The following is a 27,049-nucleotide window of genomic DNA, read 5'->3' on the forward strand; positions in this document are numbered from 1 at the left end:
GACATCATCCATCCATCCATACATCCATCCATCCATCCATCCATTCATTCACGCGTGCGTCCTCCTACCTGCGAGGGCTTTGATGCGTGAGCGCTCGAACAGTCGGGCCGAGCTGTTCTCGTTGTCCCAGTCGTCGGCGTCCCAGCGGTTGTTGACGCCATCATTGTACTGCTGCTGGATCTCCATGTGTTCGAACTCTGCCGCTACCGACGTCATCTTGACCTCGCTGCGACTCCGCCGCCACCGCCGCCGCCTCTGCTGATGCCTCCGAGTCCTTCCACCTGCTGCTGTTAGCGACGGGACCCTTGGACACACTCACGCCCTCACACGCTCTCAGACCGGCTCTGACTGGCAGGCCGAGAAGATCGTCCACAACCTGCAGAGACGAAAATAGGGACACAGAGCAAGGGGGCGGAGTTAGTGGAAGACAGAAGGTACAACGTAATGATGATTGTTTACAAACACTGTAAACAATCATACATATATATATTTTTTTTTTTTCCATTCTTTCATTTTTCTTTTTGAAATATCGGTGCTTTAAAAGTTATCATTATTAAAATAATTTGCCAATGAATGTACTTTCAATCGACTAACAGATTGATCGACCAGTTTTTGCAGCTCTACACCAGCTAACATCTCTTTTCACACTTATACAAACTACAATTAAAATGTGATTATGTGATTACAGATCTATGTAACAGCAGATTTCAAGAGCCTGTGGCATCAAAATGAACTAAAGTTAGTCTCTCCATAACGCCAGTGACAGATGATTTTAGTTATTGTTTGTTTTTTTAACATGAAGCATCTTAAAAAATATTGAAATGTGCAAAATAAATGTGTAATATAATGTTAGAATGATCTCCAGCTGTGTTTTTGTGTTAAAGTTTTTCATTGATTGTATATTAAGAGTCAAACAGCAGCATTGAGTCACTGAGAGAAACAGATTCAGAGACAGTGACCATCACTCTGTTCAAAAGGTCAAACTGAACTGAAATGATGTGTTTAAGTGTCAGAGAACATCAGCGGTCTGCACTGCACTGTCGTTAAAGTCATGTGAGCAGTACTCTGATCTCTGATTGGCTGCAGGTTGGTACAGTCTCTTCCTGATCTGCACTGAGGTTAACTGTAAACTGAGAGAACGCTGCCTCCCTCTGGTCACAACATGTTACTACAAGATCACACACAGACACACACACACACACACACACACACACACACACACACACACACACACACACACACACACACACCTCAGAGCTGTGAGGTGTTCAGGGACCAAAAAGACACATTCAGTTCAATCTCTTAGAAATATCACAGTGAGCAGTAAATATACTCGTAGTTTATTTTATTATTATATTATATTATTTATCATGTTTATGTCCAGGGTTAAGTAGACTGACATTCCTTGAATTATTCACTATGGTCATAATATATTAAATTATAAATTAATTCATATTTAATGCTTATTAAATGTAAATCTGATGTATTATTACTGACACAGTCATAAAAAGGTGCCAGCAGGTGAAAGATGAGCTGTGTTTGAGTTCTCTGCTGTGGTTAAACCTCCAGCAGGTGGAAACCTTCAGTTCAACATGAAAACATGAAAAAGCCTCGGCTGCTCAGTTAAAAGGGTTTTCTGATACAGAGATGACATCAGACGCTCGACGCGCCTGCTGCTTCGTCTGGACGCAAACAGCTTCAAGAGCTGCAAGAGGACAGAAAGGAAATGTTCCTTCATCCTTTTTATTTCTAACATCTGCTTTATGCTTCAGGTGAGGCGACTGCTTTCCTGTTAGAAATATAAACAAGCTTTAATTCTTCAGTCTTCTAAAACTACAAAACTATCATATAACATCAATTATTCATCATTAATTCAACATTATAAACAGATAGTTCCAGTTTGGCTGAGCTGCGTTCAAAGCTGTTCTAAAACACAGTTATTGTAGAATGAACACACACCTGAAACTACATTACATCAAGATTACTGCATAAAACAAGTTGTTTTAAAATGTCAGAGACGCTGAAAGTAAAGACAGAGAAACTGATGAGTTGGAAAAGTCAAAAAAGCAAAAACTGTGGTCATTTATCAGGAAGAAAACAGTCAGAAGAACTGAACAAGATGCCACCATCACTGTGATCCACGGCCTCTCTTGGACTAACAGCTTTAATAAACAATAACATCAATTAATGAACTGACACCTAAATGATCAATAATTGTCCTTTGATAAACAAATCACAGATCGATTTGAGCAGTTTTATCAGCAGTGAGAAGTAGTTCTGTTTTCCTGCAGCAGTTTCAGAGCTGCTGCTGCTCCTGAACAGTGTGACGCACTTTCTGTCTTTATCGACTGTTTCTTTAACTGCAGCCGGTGTGTTCACTGTCCCTGCAGGAGTCTGAACAAACAGCAGGTAAACACAGAGCGGCGAGTCAGCAGCACGACTCAGCACGACCGGCCTGTTTGGATCCCGCAGTCAGCAAACGACACCGTGACTCGACACAAAACAGCAGACAGAGAGATGACTGCAACGCTCAGGTCACATCTCAGATCCTGAAGCACACAGAGTCTTTAAAAAGCTCACGTCACTCTGAAGATGGACGAAAGTACAGAGTGTGATGAAGGTAAAAAACACGACTGGTCACTTTTAGTCACAGACGAAACTTGCACTGTGCGATATGATGATATATCTTTTGTTTAAATTAATATTAATATTTTTTATTTAAGCTGTAACACAATAGAGTTAAGTGAACAAGATGAACTTTATCAGTTTAAGTCAGATAAAGTTAATAATCTGAGCTCAGTTTGCATTAGTGAAACTTAATTTGAAGGCAAGTCAACTTAAAAATGTCTAGTTTTAAAACTCAATTTTTTGCTTTGATCCAAAGTAAAATACTGCTCCTTAACAACATAATACTTTGGTTTCAAGAAATTTTAAGTTGTCTGGAAAAAAAACGACAGAATATGAAGCTAAAAGTTTTTCAACTTCTGCAGTTTTAATGTAAAAGAGAGATCAGTGTGAAGACAGAGGAGAGACAACTGTAACACCATGTCAATCAATGGACTGATCGATCGATCGATGCCAATATCACATCTACTGTAGAAACCATCAATAACAATATCCAATATCACTGCAATAAAATATGACGAAAACCACTTAAGAAATAATATTAACAACGTTTGCTAAAGATAATAAATCAACCGTTACATGTTAAGTTTAGGGCTGCAACTATTTTCATTCTCGATTAATCTATGGATTTGTTTATTTAATTGATTAATTTGTTAGTTTTTGGTCCATAAAATGTTAGAAAATTGTTAAGATGTTGTTCGGTGTTTCCAAAAGTCCAAGATGACGTCCTCAAGTGTCTCGTTTTGTCCACAACTCAAAGATATTCAGTTTACTGTCAGAGACGAGGAAAGAAACAAGGAAATATTCACATTTAAGAAACTGAAATCAGAGAATTTGGTGTTTTTTGCTTTGAAAAAAATTACTCAAACCGATAAATCTATTATCAAAATAGTTGGCAATTAATAGTCAATCGATTAATCGTTGTCATTTCTTTAGTTTTGTTTTTTGGTGCAGGTTATTTTTCACAATATTTTTTAAAAATATGCTTTTAAGAAGTGATGGGGACAAAATAACATGTTTGGGTATGAAAAGTCTGACACAGACCAGAAAACTGAACTTGGAGTAAAATGTTTTCTATTGACCTTTTTATATTTTGTACATTCATATATTTTGTTAACAGAAAATTTGCATGAAGCCTCTAAACAGAAGCAGAAAAAAGAAACAAATATGAATAATTACCTTTGATTTTTCTATTATATAATGAAAAATGTGTTCAGATGTGTATCTGGATGTGAAACTTTGGTCATATCACAGAGCCTGAGACTAAACAATCAATGTGACTCATTGATCAGAAAAAAATATTAAAAATAATCAATTAATAATGAAAATTAGTGCTGCAACAATCAGTAAACTGACAGTTTAAGCTTTTTTTCTGACAGATATTTGATGTTTCCAGTTTCTCTGACGTGCAGATTTATTGTTTATCTGTTTTCTTTTCTGAGAAAATGAGTCTCTTTGTGTTTTGGACAACAGGAGACATCTGAAGACTTCAGGTTTGACTCGAGGTTTTAAATTAATCAATCAATAAAAAGAAAAGATGAAAATAATCAGCAGACTAACCAACTATGAAATCTTGAAAAATAACAGAAGTTATTGATTAGTTTATGTGAAAAGGAGAAATCAATGAAATTTCTGTCAGTTGATTGGCTGCTGATGTATCAGATCTATCCACTGATTGGCTGCTGCTGTCCTTCCCACGGCACTGCGTTTCAGCACTCTTCTGCATCATCTGGCCCCGCCCACTGACGTTTAACTCGACCAATGAGATTATTTCTGTTTCTGCAGAGCCCCAACGCTGTTCCTCTAAAAGATGCAAACACACACACACACAGATATTCTGAGTGTGTGTGTGTGTGTGTGTGTGTGTGTGTGTGTGTGTGTGTGTGTGTGAGGCTGCTGCCACCCACTTGCAGCTCAACAACCAGTCAGACTGGAGCTGCTTGTGTTGCTACGCTAAAAATACGCCGCCACTGGGACCCTGACAGAGTGTGTGTGTGTGTGTGTGTGTGTGTGTTTCCAGAGTGAAGCTAACACAATGTGCACTCATTCAGAAGCAATAAAGCACACACACACACACACACACACCAGCCATGGAGTCATGACAACACACACACAGAGTTTTTGGAAAGTGTGTCACAGCAGGACGGCGAGACGAGCGACTCTGTGACACTTCAACTGTTTCATGATACAGAAACTCACACACTGACTGATCAATTATTCTCATTATTGGCTAATTTATCATCAATTTTTCACAAAGAATCAATTAATCATTTAGTCAGAAATCAGTGAGAAATCTTCAGTTTCCCAGAACAAAATGTGACGTCTTCAAATAGATTTTTCACACATATTCAAATACCAATCAGAGAAAAACTAGAGAAAATATTTGATGTTTTTGCTTCATAAATGTTTTAAAGCTGCAGATGAAGATCGTCTGGAAGAGTCGGTCCAATATTCTCTCACTTTTAGCTCCTTTTTCTAATCTGTCTCTTTAGCTGCTAAATGCTCCTTCATGTCCACCAGCTCGTCTCTGGATGTGTCTGTAGGTTAAAAATGAGATGAAGAAGGGAGCTGAGAAAAAACTTATAATTTCTGAGACTAAAGTAGTAAATTTGAGAAAACACAAACAAATGTACAAGAAAAAAAACCCTCAGCCATCAGCTCTGTTTGATTGATGCTAGTTGCTTTAGTTGTGTTGACAAACAGCTTGTTAGTCGTCATGTTTGCCGTCTGTCGTGGTGTCGCTGCTCTGGAAGACAAAAGATGATTTTTTCCAATTTTTTTGGCTTTAATTTGTGACTTTGACCTCAGAGAATGTTCAAGTGTCGGGCTGCAATTAATTATTTTCATTGCTGATTATTTTTTCAATCAGTCACTCGGCTGTTTGGTCCATAAAATGTCAGAAAATGGAGAACAGAATCAGTTTTTCCCAAAGCCCAAGACGATATCCTCAAATACACTGACCACAACTCAAAGATATTCAGTTTACTGTCAGAGAGGAGTAAGTTGATTTAAAAATAGATTATTAATTGATTATTACTCAATTAATCCTTACAGCTCTACCATAATGGCCCTGATAAGCCATCATATCTGCCTGAGAATCATGAGGTTTTGAAGTTTTCTTCAGTATCAGAGTAACACTAGGTCTGGCTTCACACATACACACTCTGCTATACGAAAAACTGTTTGCATTTCTTTAAATCAATCACAGTCACCTTGGGTGGAGCTAAGCCCAGGACGGTGCTGCTGCAAAACAGTGTCAAGGGGAGCATGTTTTGGTGGAACATGTTTTGGTGGAACATGTTTTGGTGGAACATTTGCACATTGGAGTTGACTTGAGTCGACTATATCACGTTCGTACCATTAGCATCCCCGTTGCTAATTTGCTGTTTTCAGCGGGCAGGTTGCAGCTCGGAGGTTGTCCTTGTTTCCCAGGGACTTTGAAAACAGGAAGTGGATGCTGCAATGCTGCTTGAAGCAAGCCTGCAGTGTGCATCTGGTGATTCAGACTAGTATGACTGATAGTTGTCTGCATATGCATGAAGGCGATGCTAACAGAAGCTGCCAACAGCTTATTCTGCAGATTATTTGCCAAAATGCAAAGTTATATATGCTAAAAACAAAAAAAACAAGAGCTTAAGTGATGTAGCTCACAGCTAAGTAAGCTGGTGAACTTTCTTATTGTTGCAATATCAATATTTTTTGATTTTACCAAGACTCATCAACATGGTTCTTATATTCCACTGAACACACTGATGCTCTCCTTCGTCCATTCAGATGTTCAGGTGATTCAGTCTGTGATGACGAGGACGCGTCATTTTCTCGATTTGGTTGGAGACGTCTCAGTAAAATCCTCCGGTATTTAATATTGATTGACCTTTTCTGATGGTCGACTACAGCGGCAGAGTTTAAGTCTGCAGACGTCCACAGACAGACTGAAGAGACACTCAACATGGAAGTCTGATGTCATCATGCATGAAGGGGTGAGAGAGCATGCAGAGACCAGGGACAGGAGGAGAGAGAGAGAGAAATGACTGGTTCCAGAGTCTGTGTGTGGTAGAACTGTGAGTCCTCAGGAAAGATATTTATAGCAGAACAGAGAGAGAGGATGGACAGATAAGAGAAGAAGAGGAGAAGAGAGACGTAATGATGGTGGTCAAAAACAGGAAGGACGGAAATAGAGACAGAGAGACGACAGGATGATGGATGGAGACAGAAAAGAGGAGAGGAATCTGAGAGGACAGAGACACCCCAGACTGTTAAAATGATAATATGATAAATATAAAACATCAGCGCTGAAAACATGAATTAATCTGTCAAAAATTAATCTGCAACTAAATCATTAATTTGAAACTATTTTCTGACATTTTATTGATGGAACAATTAATCAATAATTTTATTGTGAGATTAACTGATGATGAAAACAACAGTTAGCTGCAGCTCTGTAGTATTTTCTGATTTTTGGACTCAGAGGACAGTTCATGTTTCAGCCTCTCAGCTCAATCTGCTTCATTTCTTTTCTCTCTGAGCGTCTTTTCTTTCTCTCCTCTCTGTCTGTCGCCCACGTCCTCCTCCCACCTCTCTCACCTCCCAGCATCCTTCACTACAATCAACTCTTATTAAAGCTCTCTCCACCCTCTCACTCGCTCTCTCTGACGAATGCCGTCAAGTGCAGCATCTCTTCATCGGCCTGTTTCCAGCCTTCTGTCAGCTCTTATCAAACATGCTTCATTATAAACATATGGCATTTCTTAGTTTATCAATCAAATGTCTCAATAACTTCCTCCCCTCCTGATCTGCACGTCTCTTCAAAGTACTTCCTGTTCAGAGCCACAGCAGCTGTGTTTTTGAACCATTCACATTATCAGGCTCTTCATTTTACCTCCGCTTGCTTTCTTGGCATCAGTGCTTCAGTATTTTACTTTGGCATTTTGGTAGTATTATGTTTTTAAATTAATTTATTTCATTAAAAAAAGTCTTGCATAACTCCATGTACCACTAGAGGGAGCTCACGCGCCATCAGTGGTACATGTATTACCATTTGAGAATCTACGAGCTACAGCATTCACAAACGTCATCGTAATAGTCGATTTCTACCAAAGTAGTCAAGTAGTTGCAGAAGATGTGTTTTTTTCCTCCAATAATAATCATCAAAATGTCTCAAATGCAACCAATAAATGAACTTGTCTCAGTCCTGTTAAGAAGAGTGAAACTGACTCCCATCCTGCAGGAATCCAGCTTCGGTTGTGGAGCAGCTGGATTCCTGAGATCACACAGAGGTGGTACATACAAACCACATATGAAGGATCAGTCTTCAGCGATGCACAGTGTCGACAGTCAAAACTCTCATAAAGCTGCTGCTAAAAGTCACTTGATGGCTACATATCATGCTAACAGACTGAAGCTACGGCTAACAGGTCCTTGGTTAGTGTTAATAATCCATGTAGAAAACATGGAAATAAAAAATGTATCAGTATTTTTATGTACAGTAGTATTATAGTACAGTCACCACACTGTAACACAACTGTAACACTATCTACTGTAAACCCTCTCACAGACATTTCTTTATCATCTACTATGAATTATGTTGCATCTTTCTTTTTTCTCTCTCTCTCTGTGAGCCCTCAGTGAAAGACGGACATTATCAAGTCAAAACCACAGATCTCCATGGTTACCGCTGTCCCAGCATGCATTGTGTGGGAGCCCACTCGTCAGGCTGCCGACAGCCGCACAAAGACTCTCGGCTGGAGCTTCAGGAGGCAGAAAAACTTTACTGACAGCGAAGCCAAATTACAGAGATGGGTTACACACAAGAGACGACGCTGATGCACACAACTCGAGTTTTTCTTTAGAACAGAAAACATGTTTCTGGTCAGTTCACACTTTACGGCTCTAGAAGAAACTGTGCAGCTGAGAAAACATGGATCTCAAACTTAATTCTTTCTTTTTTTTTTCACCCTCACCTCCATTAACTGTACAACACACACACACACACACACACACACACACACACACACACACACACACTCCAGACACTGTGGTGTTCACATGTAACCTTGCAGTAGTTATATTCAAAGAAAACAGACTCAGGTGCTTCGTGTGGATTTTTAAAAAGGTTTGATATACATGAAGCCTCACAGACATTTTTCAAAACAAAAACTCTGTCATGAAGTCGCAGATGAAGGCAGCTGTTACGGTCTTCATCCGTCTCCTGCAGAACATTTTAGTGAAATAAAGCTGTCGAATTAGCAGCAGAAATGAACAAACTCTCTGATTGATGCCTTTTATCGTCTAAAGATACGGATCGTTTAACAGAAAAGCTTCATCAGTGTGTGAGCCGACGTTCGTACTTCATCAGGATCTGTGTGTGCAGGTGGGAAAACATTATCAGTATCTGCTCACAGGTGTTCCAAATACTTGTGTTTCGCGTCTTTTTCTTCAATGCGTGGCCTCGACTTCTTTCCCTGAATGATGAGGCTGCTCACTGACTTCACAAAGCAAATACCAACTGAAACAGATTCTTTCTTTGTTGCATAATGCGCCCGTCATCGCCATCCTCCATATCAAACATAGTGAACTGTCAAAAAATACAAAATAAAATGAAATAACAGAGAGAACAAGTCTGGCAAACTGAGGTTTCAGGGATCCTTTGTGTGTCACTATATTTTGGAAAGCAAAGTATCTAAACCAGTCATTCCAAAACACTACAGAGAAAATTCTGCAAGTTTAAGATTTATATCTGCAGTAGAGTTTTAATAAAGCCTTTAAAATCTGTATATTGTTTTACTGATGAGAGGCTGTTAATTCTGTCTCATTATGAAGTAGACTAAAATGTCCTGCATGGTTTCTTGATGAGAGGAAATATAAATGTGTATATTTTCAATAAGGCGTGGTGTAAAACTGACAGTAACAATGGTCAAGAGCTGCATGAATGAACTCCAGGTTTACTGTGACTTGAGTCATGATGCATCTGACATCAACCCTACAATAAAGTCTTCTGGGGTCCATCAGGGTCACCGACAGGTTCATCTGCAGAGTTAGGGATGGTTCTTTCAGTGTCACTCCATGTCAAATTGGTTTCAAAGCCTGGTGTTTTTCCTGGAGACTTGTTTCAGAAGCAGCCAGTGACTCAGTGGTGGCTAACTCAAGTACAAAATGCTAAGCTAACATCAACCAAACAGTGGAAAAGCCCAGTTATTTCCAATAGCAGCTCATTCAATGAGCTAATTAACGCGTAAAGGTATACAGGAAGTTGCTGATGCTTCATTCAAATTTTCATCATCGATGAAGGGTTCTACTTTTTCAGTCCTGGCTGCAGGAATGCTAACATTAGCTTTGGCTGCTGCGGGAGGATTTGGCTTTCAGACCATCAAACACGGCTCACTCTTCAGTTTTCAGATATATTTAATGTTTGGTTCCATGTGTGGCCTTCACCAACTTTACATTTCACATCTTTTTGCATTTTACTTTCTCTCTATACTCTTAAGTTCAGCTGCTCCCTCAGGTACTCGACTTTTGCTCTGACTGACTGAACGTGAATATTTCAGACATACTTAAGTCAGTACCTTTAGAAGTAGAGTTCAGTAACCGACCGTACTCATCTGTTACAATGACATCAGATGTTGACATATCAAAGTCCTGATATATTACAAACTTCTGTCCAAGGTGAATCCAACCTTCTCTGGACTGGAAACACACACACACACACACACACACACACACACACAGGTGTATATGTATATTTAGGACATGTGGGTGTGTGTTGGCTGAGGAAGTCATCCATCACACTCTCCTCTCTGCAGTGTTATGTAGGCCACACAGAGCCATGTAGGGCAGCAGCAGTTATCTGACCTGACACCATCAAACTCCAGCAGCATCAAACGCAGCGCGGCCAAACGCTTTCGAAAACGCCACCGTCCCCGCAACCAGCCGGAGGGAGACAATGAGTAGGGACGGGAGACAGAGCAGATGCTGGTTCTGTCGCAGTGCAGAGGCTGCACATCAACACGTTTTCATCATAAAAAACATTTTCTCCTGAGTTAATCTGCAACAGAACAGGCTGCAGCAATCTACAGCGCGTTCTGGGCTGTTCAGCTCAGCTCTGCAGAGTTTCATGATTCAGAAGAAAATACAGAAACTGAAAATATGAACCTTCTTCTAACAGTCTCACAGCACGGATATACTTACTTTAACTTTATATTTGTACAGTCAGACAACAATGGAAAAAAAAACCTTGGAGGAAAGAATAATCCATGACTGTTTTTAACATGATCTCTACATCAACTGACACAAAACTTTTCTCCACTTCAGTTTCAGGCTCATGCAACCTTACATATAATACCAAGATTAAATCCACTGTATCATATCAGCAGATATCAAGATTCAGATGTAAACTGAAATGATTTAAGTAAAACAAAAAGCATAAAATCTTTACACTTGTGAAGCTGGAACCATGAAATGGTTTTTACACGAAAAGAAACAAATTATCAAAAAAGTTTTCATGTGACCTGTTCTGACTCCACTATATTGTGTCATTGAGTTTGAAACCACAGTGGTCTCAAAGACGGGCTCAGAGACACCTCAGCAGAACAGAGACACCTTTAGTCTCAGATCCAGGTTATAATCCAGGACCTTCTGACACTGTGACCCTCAGATTAAACTATTTCCAGCCTTCAGCCGGAGAGTTTTTCCTTCCTGTTGAGTCCTCTGTGTTCTGACAGCGATTGTTAGAAAGACAGACAGACTGTGTTATTATCTTCTTCCTGCGTCAGCTTTGTTATGAGAAAGACAAAGTGACACATGAAAAGCATCCGCGAGCCAATCACAAAGAGACAAAAGAGCCCGCTGAGTTCAGGCTCTTCCTGTGTAATTATGGCGTGAGACGAAGCTTCAGCAGGCAGAATTTAGATTTTAACACACTTCATCTGACGACTGTCGCAACACAAACACACCGAGCTCTGCAAGTACAGACAGAGGAGCGGGAAAAACACAAATGTAAGTCCTGTCTGTCTCTTTAGGTTCAGATCATCAGAAAAGTGCTGAACACTGTAAATATATGAGCAAAAGTGTTATAAGGTCTGCAGGACAGTCAGCGTCTCTGCTCCCTTTAATTAGGTTATCTGAGAAGGTTAACTGCTAATGTGTTTAGTGGTTGCCATGGTTACACTGATAAATCAATGGACCAATGGAGCGAAAAACACAAACACACACACAAAGCCCTGCTCGTTGTTTGCTCGTCTTTGAACAGAAGAAAAAAAAAAGAAAACCGTCGCTCTGTGACTTCTTCCTTTAACACGTTTCCACTGATGTTGTTAATTGTTTTAAATCTCATAAAATAAAAGAGCAGATTTAATTGTTTTCACACTCGTCTCCTCGGGGCGTCAGCCTCTCTGACACGCTGAAAAAACGCACAGAGATTTTCTGCGTGAAGCTCTTTGTAACAGTTTTCACTGACATCCTCTCTGTAAATAAACAGGACTCAGTTGTGGTCACATCAGTGATAATTATCTGATCCAGGCGTCACGCTGCCAACAGGCTGCTGTGATCCTGCAGGGACTTTAACTCAGCGTCAGTCTCTAAACGGAGGACGTCCACATCTGTAACTACCAATACACCAAAATATTAACACTCAGTGGTACAAAGAGTACTGAATATCTGTTACAGTTAAAGTACGCTGCTCACTCTACCAGCAGATTATTCTGACAGAGATCTCAGAAAACAAGAGATAATGTTCAGGTTTCGACGGCACACTGCTTTCTGTGTGACGGAAATACAGATTATTGACTGATAGTGATGCACAATATTGGATTTTTGCAGATATTCAGTACGCTGCTGTTTTCCAGCTCATTTTGGCCGATTACCAAAACTGATACACACTTTTCCCAGTCAGTCCTGTAGTGAATTAATGTTATATGCCAAATCTAATCTTGATGTCCGACTGGCAGATGCATAAAACACTTTTGAAAATGTTCACGTCAGGGCTGCATAATTAATTCCAATTGTAATGAAACTGCATTATGGCCAAATGTAATATCCAAATCGCAGAACCAGAACTAAATCACATTATTTTGAAAAAGGAAAAATGTTCACGAGTATTCACACAAGTTGGAAACAAACCAGATGATCTAAAGCACTTTATCTGAAGCTCAAACTGAAAGTGATCACACCTAAAATATTGTTAATAATCCTTCACTGAAGAAAACGGTTCATTTTCTCCTCTGAACAAGTTTTTTTTAACCATTTGGTTTGTTTCCAGTGTTTACAGCTGAGTATAATATTATTATTAGTGAATGATATGAAGATAAACCAGCCTCAGATTTAAGACGAATAAGAAACACGACAGAAAAGCGACTCTGAAAGGTTTATGATGTTTATGTTTCACAGAGAGCTGCAGATTTTCACTCCAGTTTAGAAAACTTCTCTCCTGTTTACTGCAGCCATGACAGTTCGATTTCTTTATTATTATGAATCTCTGCAGTTACTTTGTGCTGCAGAACTAAACATTCAGACTGATTTCTGCAGCAGCAGATGTTTTAAATCAGATAACCTCTCCTCTGTGTAGGTGACACGGTGCTGTAAGCCAGCGTGCAGCAGCAGCAGCAGCAGCTCTGTGACTAACCTCCGGCAGCCGTCTCTGTCCTCTGTCTCCCATCAGAGGACAAACATGATGCAGAGGCTGGAAACACGACCTGCAGCTGCATCATCACAACCAAACACATAAAACCCAAGATGGACTGAACACGCCCACAGCACGGATCAATCAGGAGAGTCGATAATGATGACACAAAAATAAAAGTCTGCGCCAGAATCTGGGATTTTAACTTACAAAATAAAAGCTTGTCTTATAAAGTGATGAAGCAGTTTTACAGACTCAAATGTCAAGACCTTAAATCTGTTTTAAGTGACTTGAAGAAGATAGATATTTCCTGTGATTTAAAGCTGCACAAACTGAAACCCTTAAAGCTGCTGATCTTGTGTTTGTGAATTTTGTTAATGAGCTTCAGTTCTTCAGTTACTGACCTGGACTTGCCTGATTTTTGGTTGTTATAAACTTAAAAGTCACAAGTAATCAAGTAAAAATAAATCTGCAACTCAGAACTGCACCTCAGCAGTGCAACGATGAGGAAAGTCATTCTTCCAACCTGTACATCAACACATGAATGCATCATACTGACAGTTTCCACAGAGACTATTGACAGAAAGAAACTGAAAAGACAAAATGAAAGAAAAAACTTGAACAAGATGCTCAGACAGGGTTGGGATCCTTATTGGATCCAGTTTCCATTCAGCAAAAAATACAGATTCATTCATCTCCAACGAATCTTTGACTTTATTTACAACTTTCACTTGACTTGTAAATATTTTAGGTTTTAGTTACTCAGAAATGTTAGAGGCAAACATAATTTGATTCAATAAGGGATGTGAAGGGATTTGGATACGATAAAACTGTCTGACCTCAGTGTTTTGGTCAAAAGGTGTCAGGGTTCAACATTAACCATGATCCATGGTTACCATGGCCACAAAATGAGACTCTCTGGCCACCAAATATTACTTTAAAGTTAAGTTTGGGTGGTATAAAGGTATTATTGTATACCAGGGTATGGCTCAACTCAACTGTACCATAGTACACAAGTTTTACACAAATACTGCCATAATTTATTATGTATGATTCAATGTCTGCAGGAGCTTAAGTGTGTAGGAGTGGACAGCACATGTGTCACAGTTTAAGAAGGCCGTCTTAAGTTGTGTTAAATTGACTTTTCTGTGTTGTTTTTACATTGTTTTTAAATTTGGACCACAAAAAATGTCATTTGGCCACCAAACTTTGGGACCTGGTGGGACTGAGACAAAGTCAAACACAAAGTCTGACTTTCACTGAATGAAATAAAACTTTATTTAGTGGAGAAACAGAGAAGCTGTAACAATAAATATGACCAAAATTAAAAATAGTTAAGATTAAAAGAGTTAAATCCCTTCAACAGATTATAGATTGAAGCTGATGTCTGATCAGGAGTCAGTATGGACTCGATCAGCAGGTTACTCTCAACAGACAGACACCACAGACTCTATCCAGGTCTTAAGCTGGATGAGATAAAACCATTCAGTCAGTTTCCGGGGCCTCTCTGCTCCGTCATGTGTGAGAGTATCCAACACACACACACACACACACACACACACACACACACACACACACACACACACACACACACTCGGATGACAAAAGAGTGAGGGAATAAAAGGCTGAAAGCGGAGGAATGTGTCAGCAGTCGGAGGGGATGAGATCACACTGCTGCTGAGAGGAGGAGAGAGGGTGAACGAGCATTCGAGTGAATGGAACAGAGACAGAGAGAGAGAGGGAGAGATTTAAAAAAAAACTGCAAGAGGAAAAAGTGAGACCCAGTTTCCATCTGGTATGATCATATGATCAGTGCCTGGAGATCTGTTAAAAATCAGGTGAAACTCTCATCTGTGCTGTTTGGACCAGTTTTGTCACGATACCAAAATTCTAAGTGAGCGATAACGTACGGTGAGCGGGTCATTATTGTTAAATAAACCACAACAAGGTGATGCAAGACATTATCCCACTTATAGCATGGTTATTTACCAAAATATTATTTTGAAATTACTGAACAATGATTTTCTTGCTCCTCCAGAGTCTCTGATCAGAACTGCGTCCATAACAATAACAACAGTCTGATATACAGAAATAACAGACCTAATAAACTTTAATACAATACTACTAATAAAGGGATAGGTTCAGGGTCAACAGTTTCAAACACGTAAAAAAAAAGTCAATATCAGTTCAGTCGATTACTGGTTTGGTCCTCAGAACGTCAGAAAATGGTCAAAAATGTTGATCAAAGCAAAGAAGTCCTCAAATGTCTCGTTTGTCCAAAACATAAAGATACTCAGTTTACTGTCATATAATGGCAGCTTCCTGTTGGAAAAAACTGTCTGACAGAAAGGTAAAGTGATGAAAGTAACTAGAGTGGCTTTGGGACTTTTTATACTATGATTAACAGATATTGATTTACTTTATTCATGAGGTATCCTTAAAGTATTTAAAGTTACTGCAAGGAACTTTCTTATTTTGTTGATTTTGGAGCCCCCTGTGGACAAAAGCAGCAGTCATTCCAGCAATAATACCCACGAAATAAACTATTAAACATTATCTCATCCTCCTGCTTCAGGAGCCAATCTTCTCTCCGATGGTCTCGTTAAATTATGTAGGTCATATAGAGACATCAAAAATAAAGTGAGACTGTTTCATAACCAGTTAAAAACTCCTTGTAGCAGTTTGTAGTACACACTGTAACCTGTACTCCCTGACTTCTGCTGCTCTTAATCTCTTCCTGCTCAGTCAGCATCCAATCAGCTGCTCCCAATCAGTGGACCTCCAACATGGCCGCTGGAGCAGGACAGTAATCATCCGAAAACCGTTTTATAACTGTAATCAGTCCTCACAACTGTACGGGATTAATTACTATTGTGTAATGAGTTGTGTTTTTTCATGTGTAATGTGTGTAATGTGTGTGTGTGTGGACAGATTTATCCGTCCCTCAGCAGCTCGTTGACCTCTGACCCTACGCTCCTCTCACCTCCCAGTGCAGTCTGGGAAGTCTCACACTAACATGGGCATTCTGGGATACATTAGTTTACTGTTGACCCTCTCGTGGGGACACTGTGCTCTGTTTAAAGGGACAGTTCATTCCAAAATCAAAAATACAGACATATTTTTCCACTTTTCTGTGCCATTTCCATCTAGAATTATTTTCAGCACTCAACACTTTTCAAGAAATAATCAAATATTTGCTGATACTTAAATTTTTTCAGCAACAGAAATCCTGGATCAGCCACGGTTTAAACACACAAACACACACGGGGACGTTGTTCCTGCAGTGATTGTTTGATTGTTTGAGTTACTCTGTTGCTCTTTTGTTTTTCTGTCACTTTGATTTTCTCTGGAACCCTTTCAGACGCTGCAGCGTGCTTCTTCTTCTTCCTCCTCCTCCTCTTCTTCTTCTTGAACACTTTGTTTATTCCCTTCAAACTGACCTGACCTGAACCGAACCGAGACGAACCAAACCAAGACAAACCAGATTGTTAAAAAAACAAAACAAAAAGCAGCTCCTCCCAGCAGAGCGGCTGCTCGCTCGCCATCAATAAGTCATGTGGTCCCATTTGCTCACTCAAGCGAGTTGTTTTCTCCTTCAGAGCCGAGATTCAGCTGAGACAAAGAAACCACACAGAACCTGAAGTACTCACTCTGAACACACTGCTGAGCCAAATACAAACAAATCCTGAACAGACCGACGACGATCACACCGACAAACTCACTTATATACATCAACATCAGTGTAACATGACACGTTTTTACTGATAATTGAGAACAAACAAAGAACTTCCTGTTGACAAAATACAGACAAAACAATGAACCTTCAGCTGACTGGAGAGATGCACATATTTGCATTCCATTATAACCTCATATTAGAATATTTTCACCTGTTTACTTCGCTGTCAAACAACCTTTTCTGACAGGAAACCACTGTTATATAAACCAAATATCTCTCTCTGCAAACCAACCAAACTCCACTGACAAAACCAGTAGTTTTACTTCACAGAACACAGGAGTTGTTGGTCGACTGCTGCCTCCATCTGTTAGTTTGTTTGCGTTGTTGTGTGACTTTGGTGATTTAAAGGGTTAATTCAGATTCACCAAAGTCACACAATAACACAAACTAACTGACTTGCTCTGCTGCCAACATGATCAGAAAATTGATTAGTCAATGTGTAGAACACTAATCAATTAATTCTTGAGGTCATTATAAAAAAAACCCTAACTAATCATTCTCTGCTTCCAGCTTTCATGCAAAAACTTTCTGCTTTTTCCTGTTGTAATGTTTTTCCTGTTGTAATGTTTTTCCTGTTGTACTGTTTTTCCTGTTGTACTGTTAACTGTAAACTGAAGAGATTTTGCTGTTGGGCTGCCACAATTATTCAAATTATCAATAATGAATTGATTATTTTATTATTTTTTGAAGAAGAAAAAGTCAAAAGTCTCTGATTTCAGCTTCTTAAATGTGAATATTTTCTAGTTTCTTTACTCCTCTCTGACAGTAAACTGAATATCTTTGAGTTGTGGACAAAACAAGACATTTGAGGACGTCATCTTGGACTTTGGGAAACATTTTTCACCATTTTCTAACGTCAAACAATTAAGTGATTAATCAAAAAAATAACTGACAAATGAATCAACTATGAAAATAATCTCAAGCTGCAGTCCTCGTTGGACTGTTGGTTGGACAAAATCATTCATTTGCAGATTAATAGATAGTAAAAATAATCTGGACTATGTTTATGGACAGGTATTTTGATGCTTCAATAAAATGTAAAAAACTTTATTGACACGTTTGAGGCTGCAGCAGACGTCATGATGAGGAGAACTGTGTCGTGTTGCCTTCAGTGTGTGCAGTATTTTTGTGGATCTATATTTGATAACTTCACCATGAATTAGTCATCTCTTCATGTTAGTGTGTTCATGCGTGTGTGCAGGCAGGCGTGTGCTGTATGTTCACACACACACACACACACACACACACACACACACACACACTGCACACTTTACTTAAAGCTACTATACTGTTACTGTTGAGGCTTTAACTGTTAAACACAACCAACCAACATACATACAGCCATTAAGTAGAAACAGCTCAGAGGCACTTAACACACACACACACACACACACACACACACACACACACACACACCATGTACTGTTAGCATGCAGCTGCCATCAATTATCAATGAAGGTCCTGAGTGCTCTCTGTGTGTGTGTGTGTGTGTGTGTGTGTGTGTGTGTGTGTGTGTGTGTGTGTGTGTGTGTGTGTGTGTCCTCCATCAGTAACAGTCGAGGACACATGCCACCCTTTGTTCAACCAGGAAATGAAGATGTCATAGTGTTGCGTCAGCCACACACACACACACACACACGCACACACACACACACACACACACACACACACACACACACACTGTTAGCTTATTGCCGCCCATAAAATGCAGTGATGACTTCCTCTCCCGTCTCATAACATCGCAGCGTGTTTGATGTAGCTGAAGACACACACACACACACAGAGACAGACGAGGGCCGTGTCTCACACTGACAGAGGGGTGTGTAGTAACACCAGAGGGACAGAGGAGGGATTGAGGACAGAAAGGATCAGAGGACGACAGAGAGCAGTAAATGTTGTGTCACAGTTTCATCTGACAGCTCTCACACTCTCTCATACCTGCTGCAACACAGTCACTGATTTACAACTTGTGCTCAGTTTATACTGAACTCCCTCAAAGATTCTCACAATGAGACAAAAGCCAGACCTTATGAAACACAGTGCAGGGGTCTAGAAGTGAGTATAAAATTACATTTATGACAATACAGGATGCAGATCACATGACGTACGTCATATGTAACATAGTTATTGTAACTCCAAACATGGTCTCATCCTAAACCTAACCAAAGTTCAACAGTTTCACAACGTTAACCATGTGTTAAAAAGACTTTCAGGCAGCGTCTCATACAGACACTGAAGGGAACCTCATGCATCAGAGACACTGAGGGGAGGAGACAAATCATTGGTATGTAGGGCGCAACGATAAGAACTGCCTGCCTGCCCGGGGCAGTAAAACGCCATGTTGAACAAGTAAACCTAAAAAAACAATTAAACTATTAACATATTTTGACAATTAATTCATCAAAAGTAAGTTTTCATGCAAAATGCCAAAAAAATGCCATTTTCAGCCTCTCAAATATGGAGGACTCCTGCTTTTCTTTATTTATTATCATATTAAAGTGAAGATCTTTGGGTTTCAGGCTGACAAAACAAGACATTTAAAGACATCGCCTTGGACTGGGATGGACATTTTTCACTATTTCAGTTTAGTCAACATAAATGTAATTATGTTGCTATTAGACCGTCTCGTTAATACAGGTGTGTTCCTGCAGAGAACACATGAATATTTTTTTAAGATAAAAACTTAAATCTTTTCAATAATTTTGGACTTTTGGACTTTACAACTCTCTGGAGTCGGAAACAATCCTATGCGGCTGCCACCAGAATTTAATTCTACAAATAGTTTAATACTAATAAATGTAGCCTCATTTTTATCTGCAAATGAGAAGCTGTGCAAAAAACAAACCAGAAAAAGATTTGCATCATTTGAATGTTGAGTTAGAATTTGAACGTTAACATTGTAAATGAAGCGGCAAACTATTCGGTACGACTCCATTATCAAGTCATTAAATATAAAATGCACCTGAATGCTCTTTAAAGATGAGCTCTCATGTGTGCACCAAATCTGTGAACTGTTTCAAACTGTCGAGAGTAAAAAACTTTTTCTCCCACTCGATTTAACCCTGATTCGCAGTCGAGCCCCAGGCTTAAGTCGGGGATCAGGTCCTCATGGATCAGGGTAAAATCCAGTCACTGATGCTTAAAGCAGCAGGTTGATTTTTGTTCGCTGTGGCTGCAGATCACCTCAGATGCACCACCCAACCACGTCACAGTCATTCTTTACAGCCCACATATGTTGACCTCTGCCTGACCCTCGATTTCATGTAAAAATAGAGAAAGCTCCTAAGAATCTGATGCTCACTGAGACTTTGTCAAAATACATAAACTCTTCCCAAAAAAGATCTTGGGGATTTCCACTTAAGATCTTCAGAGTTTGTTCATCTGCACGTTCTGCGAGATAAAAACCCAGTGGGCCGCTAACAGGGACCAGAGCCTGCGTCTCATTCATTCTGTGTCCTCCACCCGTCTGTGTGTCTCGGAGCAGAGGGAGGAGAGACTGTTTGTTTGAACAGGAGGAGAGCAGCCAGCCAGGGAGGCTGTTTTTGGCTGCAGGACTCAGTTGCATAATGGCAGGAAAGCAGTGGGAGAGATTGGACTGGGAATGAGGGGAGAAGGAGGGGGGAGAGGAGGAGGAGGAGGAGGAGGAGGAGGAGGAGGAGGAGGAAGAGGAGGAGGCGGCGGTCAGTTTCAAGTTTAAACTCTGGAGTGAAACCTGTGATTTGTTCCTCGACGTGTCTCTAAATGCTGCAGGATTTGGGAGAATAAATCCTGGAGGATTCAGTCTGCTGAAGGGACGAACACTGAGCTGCTGGTTTCTGTCTCAGAGTCCGTCTCAGTTCACCGCTTTAATCAGTAATCAGCCTGTAATCGTGTTATCAGAGTATTTGGGTGGAAACTGAATACTCTGGATTCTTTCTTACGTTCTGCAGTCGACTGTATTTAAGTGAAATGACAGGTTTGTACATATAAGAGTAAATGTTTGAGGATTCCTCAGATTCTCAGTAAAACACAGACTCCTGACCAACTGAAGCTGCATGGGCTCATGGGAAATGCAGCAATGATTGGTCAACTCTAGTCAGAATAACAAATGTTCAGATTTTATCAGCAGCTACAGTCAAAAAAACAAATGAAGCATAAACGCACATCAGAATCTCAGTCAGATTTCTGAGTGTTATTTTTATTTGTCAGCATCTTTTCATTCTGTTGCATCATTTTTTAGTTTGTTTTGAGGAAAGTCCAGGTTTGCCTGGGGATTTTGCAACTAACATTAACATTAATAACATTATTTTTTGCAATGTGCAACTATCCAAAAGTTATTAATCACTTTTAATTTACTAAATGCTTTTCAAGCACCCATTTCTGAATACAGGCAAATTCTACACCCTAAAACTGTTCCTTTAACCAGTTTCTGCAGGTTTTAACAAGTTCAATTTAAGACCATTATGAATGCAACTTAAGACTTCATGCTTCATATCTATACTGGCTTAAAGTACATATAAATTATAGTGAAGATAAAACAAACTTCATAAGGGTAACAATAAGATAAATCAATTTTTAAAACCTGTCAAAATAGTAATAAAGACATTTAAAGGCCTAAAATGGAGATTATTGGAGTTTAGACTTTTAAATGACCTGCAGAAACCCTGGTTAAAAACTTTGTCACAGTTTTTATCATTGATCTGATTGGTCAGTAGGCTGCTTGTTGCCTCCATCCAACTCACAGCAGGACGAGGGGAGGACGACTCTGTTTTGACATGGATGAAGCTTCGTCCTCAAACTCAGTCTCAGTTGATGGACGATGTTCCCCAGATGTTAAACTTTTAATGTGAAGATGTCGACCAGATTATCATCACCAGAAAAATGACTTGAATCCTTGTGGTGCCATTTCTCTCTGACCAATCAGTGGTCTGCAGTGTTTTCACTTCACCTTTTTGTATCTGCTCAGGTCACTACAAACCTCAACTGAGGTGACGCCAAAATGGTACCAAGCGAGCTCGAGTCGAACCGTAGCAGGCAGAGGAAATGAAGCGTATATCTCAGTGTGTGCAGTCTGCAGACACATCGACGCCCCTGTGAGGCCGTCATGTTCTTTACACACCAGGAAACTCAACTGTTGGATGGCACAGTTTCACACTAATATTAATGTTAAAGTCTCACTGGAGCATGTTAGCACGGCCAAAAACTAAACTGGACACAGTTCAGGTGATGCACAGTGCATGATGGGAGATAAGCAGAGTCCACTAAGAGTGCTCATGTTTACCAAGTTAAGAGAAATCTGACAGAGATCTTGAGAAAAGTCCAGATGTTGAACTTATTTACAGAGAGTTCACAAGCTGACATTTTATTCAGCATGTGTTCACTTAAAGGAGATCAGTTCAATAAATATTTTGACAACCAAACAACAGAAAATTATTCTCTATTGTCCACACTTTTTTTTTTTTGTTGTTGGTTGCCTAGCAACAGTGTTGTATATTTGACCTCTGGGGTCAAATAAACAATATGAGTGTGCAGTGAATGAATCCAAATGGATGTGTGTGTTTTCACATTCGGAGAGACGCTCTCTGCATCTCGCCTACGTCCTCCCACTGTTTCACCTCATCACTCCATCCATCCACTGTAACACACACACACACACACACACACACACACACACACACACACACACAGAGTCATAATGTCGTCCTCTTCTTCTCTCTGTATAAACATGTAAAGTCTCATTAGTGACTGATGTTTATATAGAAACCTTTAAGCTCTTCAGCCGTCAGCTGGAAACTCCCACACACTCTGTTCATGATGTGCTTCTGTCCAAATGTTTATTACTATTATGATTTCTATTGTCGACTCACACTTCAGTACACAATGCAAAATAAAAATGCATGTTTGCTAAGCAGAGACGTGAAATCTCTCATTTCTGGTTTCATCTTCCTGTTTGAACTATTGTTAAATTAAGTGCAGCAATGTTTAATCAAATCATCGATTATTAAATTAAGTCATTTTTTTCGTTAAAAATGACCAAATTCTCTGATTTCAGCTTCTTAAATATGTCTTCACTATATCTTTGAGTTGTGGACAAAACAAGACATTTGAGGACGTCATCTTGGACGTTTTTCACCATTTTCTACATTTTATGGACCAAACAATCTACAGATTAACTGATAATTAAAACAATCATTAGTTGCAGCCAAACAGATTTGAATTCTTATTCATGATTACTTGTTTTCTCACTTCTCAAAAAGTCCAATCAACCCCACAGATCTCCTGAAAGGGTTGAATCAAGAAGAAAACAACTTGATCCACATGAGCTGCACCTGCACAGCACTGTGGTAGAGATCATTTCTTAATATAAGTGTTGCAGTACAGAGTGTGTTCTTCACTGCTGGAGACAGGAACAGCAGAACAGAGCTGAGAACTCCACAATATGGAGAACAACTGCTGCTTTACTAACTAAGGGATGATCAGCAAGTAGGTGTGCGCTGAATGATTTGGAGGTCCAACATGGAGACGAAGAACCACCTGTCATCATGTCCTCGTTGATTCTCCCTCTCATACTCTGGTCACTGGCCAACAATATGAAGTAAAAGCATTTGCAGATTTTCTGGTGAAAGTTTTGCGCTCAAAATCAAAAGTTATGAAGGAAGAGCTTACTGTTGTCATGACAACGAATAATTCTAGTCCTTTTACAACCAAACTCAGCCGGCTTGCCAAAAGTTCCTTTTTTCCTTCCAAGCGCCGTCCTTTTGAAGATATTCCTGTATAAAGGTTGCCGTGGAGAATATAAAAGGTGCTGCTTCTTCGATTCTAACCAGATAAAACAGGCTGGAGGAGCATGAAACTTGAGAGGCGGGGCGAGAGACTTTTCAAAACTGAACATTTCGGAAAACTGAACCAATCAGCTGCTCGCTCGCTCCTTCACATCGCCTCCACTTAAGAAGTGGTGGGAGCTCTGACAGCTGGGCTCTTTAATGTTGCTATGGTTACAAGTTGTTAGGAGATGAATTTTGAACAGTGACTAAATTTGAGCCAAACTACAAGTGAATTAAATGGTTTTAACACATACCTGCCAGCCAATCAGAGAAGAGTATTCACCCAGACCACAGTATAAAGACATTCAATTATTCTCAGGAGGCTGAAACATGTGCAAATTATTGCAGCTAACTTTTTTTCAATCAAAACTTTCTAAAAAGCTGCATAATCTCATCCATTTCTCTGCTCGGTCAGATACTGATCTCCATTAAGATCAGAGAGCTGAACTGCTGGTTGTGTTCTGCACTTCAGTGGAATAAAAATAGGAGGAAATAGTTTGGTACAGAGTGTACAGAATTTCCTACATTAATTGATAAAGAAAATAATTTTTAGTTCCAGCTCCATCTCAGCAAGCTTCAAACAAAGTGCTAATCAGATTGTCTAACAGCATTAGACAGTTTTTATAATTTTGTTATGAAGGCAGGATTTTTTTTTCTGCTTTCTTGGACAGAAATTCAGAACAAGTATGTACTGATGTCAGAATCAGTACAAGTTTGAGGTTCTACTACTTTAAGTATTTTCATTTTGTGAAGCATCCAACTTTTCTTCTTTATTTTAGAGAAAACACTCCAAAGTCTCTGAAAAGTTGGAGGAGGAGGAACAACTGAAGAGCAGCTATGTTGTATCTTGATGACTGATGTGCCTGTAGTGGATAAAAGTTAAGAACCACCTCTCAGTTCTGTGGAGAACAGGTCCCAGTTTTCCCGGTGCGTCAAACCTTCTCCGCTTCCCGTAAATGCCAACACACACAAGCCGAAGGCAGCAGCCAAATGGCTCCAGGATAAATGTGATATTCTCAGATAAACAGCACAATTATTCCCTCATATCCATTTGTGAATGGCCACTGTGTCTGTGCGGGCAGACAGATGGGCCGATTGTCGCTCCAGACGCCTGGGAACGTTCGACACTCACAACAACACATTGAGGGAGCGAAGCTGAGCTCTCATGCAATCAGACTGAGTCATTTTAATGAAGTTAAGCTCTAATTTGTCAGGCAGAGAGATGGATGGAGCAGGAGGAGGAAGAAAGAAGCCTTTTCTCTCCTCTCATTACTGTCTGTTCTCCAGAGTGGATCTGTGACCTTCACACAGAACAGAGACGAACAAAACCTGAACTTTAACTGAACCAGACGGAGCAGGATGATACAGGTCGCAGCAGCTCGAAGAGTCTGTGAGGATGTGATGAAGACGAACAGCTGAACTGTCAGATGTACATTAGGTCAAAAAGACTTTTATATTGTACGAAATACATGAGGTGCATGTAGGTTATCAGTCGGGCTGCAACTAACAGTTATTTTCATAGTCAATTATTCGGTTGATAGTTAGGTAGTTGTTTGTTTTAAAATGTTAGAAAATGGTGAAAAATGTTGATCAGTGTTTCCCAAAGCCAAAGAGGACGCCGTCAAATGCCTCATTTTACTCATGACCTAGTCTCACATAACCAGACGTCTGTCCAAAGTCTTGCTTGCATTTCTTTTAACCAATCACAAATGTCTCAGACAGAGCTAAGCCCAGGATGCAGCGACAGTGCTGTTGCAAAATGCATATGAGGAGGCGAGCTCACTGCAACTGAACAGCTAAGAGCTGTTAGCTTGCTTACGTTCATACCATTAGCATCCCAGGCACTAATTTGCCGTTTTCAGCATGTAGATTGCAACTCTGACTTATTTTATTTCTTTACTTTAAAAGTGAACTTTTCAACCAGGGAGCAATTTATTATGAAAGCAATGCAGGAACAATTTCAAATATTTAATCCAAAATCCAAGCCTTATTTAAACCTTGAAAACACATTAAACATTAAAAATGAAGAGTTTTCAAGAATTTCTGTCACCCATGCAACCCTGCAACAGAAAATTACAAACTCTATCTGCAGAGTGGAACATCAAACCTGATTCTGCAGAAACAGTCACTGTGCACGGCAACTACAATATGGTAAAGGTAAAGGAAATATTGTGATTACAGAAAAAAAATCAAATTATGTGTTAAAGACCCCCTAGAAAATGAAACAGTCAATCTCAAGGAGTTTATCCTTCTAAATAAAGTTAACTTGCTCCACCTTAAAGACCCCCTCACCATCACATTCAGCCTCTCTACATGAAGGACGCACGAATCATCCAAAATGGAAGCAATTCCTAAAGAAACTTGACTGTAATGTGCACATTTTCCTTATTTGGAGAGGAAAGAGCAGCGGTATCAGGTCGGTGCTTGGATGCTCTGGGATCAGAATGGGAGAGAAAATCAGAACAGTTCATCCCAAATATACATCGTGATGGCAGATTTTACCCACACTGCTCACAGAGTAAAAATAACTCGACTCAGATGGAAGATGATTGGTGAGAACGTGGAGACGAGCTCAGATAGTAACAGATGAAGATGGATAAATTATCAGCTTTTACTTTCACTGGAAACAAGTATAACACAGATCAGAGTGTGGGCGTCTGTGGGCGGCAGCTCTCAACACACACACACACACACACACACACAAAAACACATACACACACACACACACACAGAGGAGGAGGAGACGGACATTTTGTGGCCGGTGAAAGAGTTCTGAGGTAAATGGAGAGGAAGAGGAGGAGGAGGAGGAGGAGGAGCAGAGGAGAGGAGAGGAGTGGGTTTAATGGCAGCTCCACAGGGAGCAGATAACCTCCTTTTACTTATCAGGAGGACAGGAGAGCACTATCACACACACACACACACACACGCGTCTGACACTGAACAGAGCAAATCAGAACATCAAGAGCCAACGAGGAGCAGAACAAACCTACGAAACCAACAGAAAACACCAGAAACCAGCACACACACCAGTTTTACCTGCAAACACCAGTAACACAAACCAGTACACATCATTTTCAGAGCAGTCCAAATAAGTAGAGACCAGTTTGAGGCCAGCAGAACCAGTACAAACCATAGTGCTTCATGATTTGTCGCTCTAATATCCCAAAAATATTGAACAGAATTAGAAATCCATTTCCCACAATGCCTCTGCTCACAAGCACTACCAGTGGTAAAAGGGTTAAAAGATCACAGACAGGAAAGAAAGGAATGAGA

The 27,049-nt window shown here is 39.9% G+C and overlaps 1 protein-coding gene across 1 annotated transcript in view; it reads right to left on the minus strand.

The window, feature by feature from the left end:
* Positions 1–27,049, minus strand: part of LOC146314999 (spectrin beta chain, non-erythrocytic 1) — a 136,812-nt gene that overhangs the window by 89,865 nt on the left and 19,898 nt on the right. Inside the window, exon 2 of the mRNA XM_084736645.1 lies at positions 69–376. Within this exon, the coding sequence (XP_084592771.1) occupies positions 69–216 (148 nt within the window). The 5' untranslated portion in view covers positions 217–376. The remainder of the gene's footprint in view (positions 1–68; positions 377–27,049) is intronic.

This window comes from Lutjanus erythropterus, chromosome 14 (genome assembly GCF_056507025.1).
Source record: "Lutjanus erythropterus isolate fLutEry1 chromosome 14, fLutEry1.hap2, whole genome shotgun sequence".
Lineage (NCBI taxonomy): Eukaryota > Metazoa > Chordata > Actinopteri > Lutjaniformes > Lutjanidae > Lutjanus > Lutjanus erythropterus.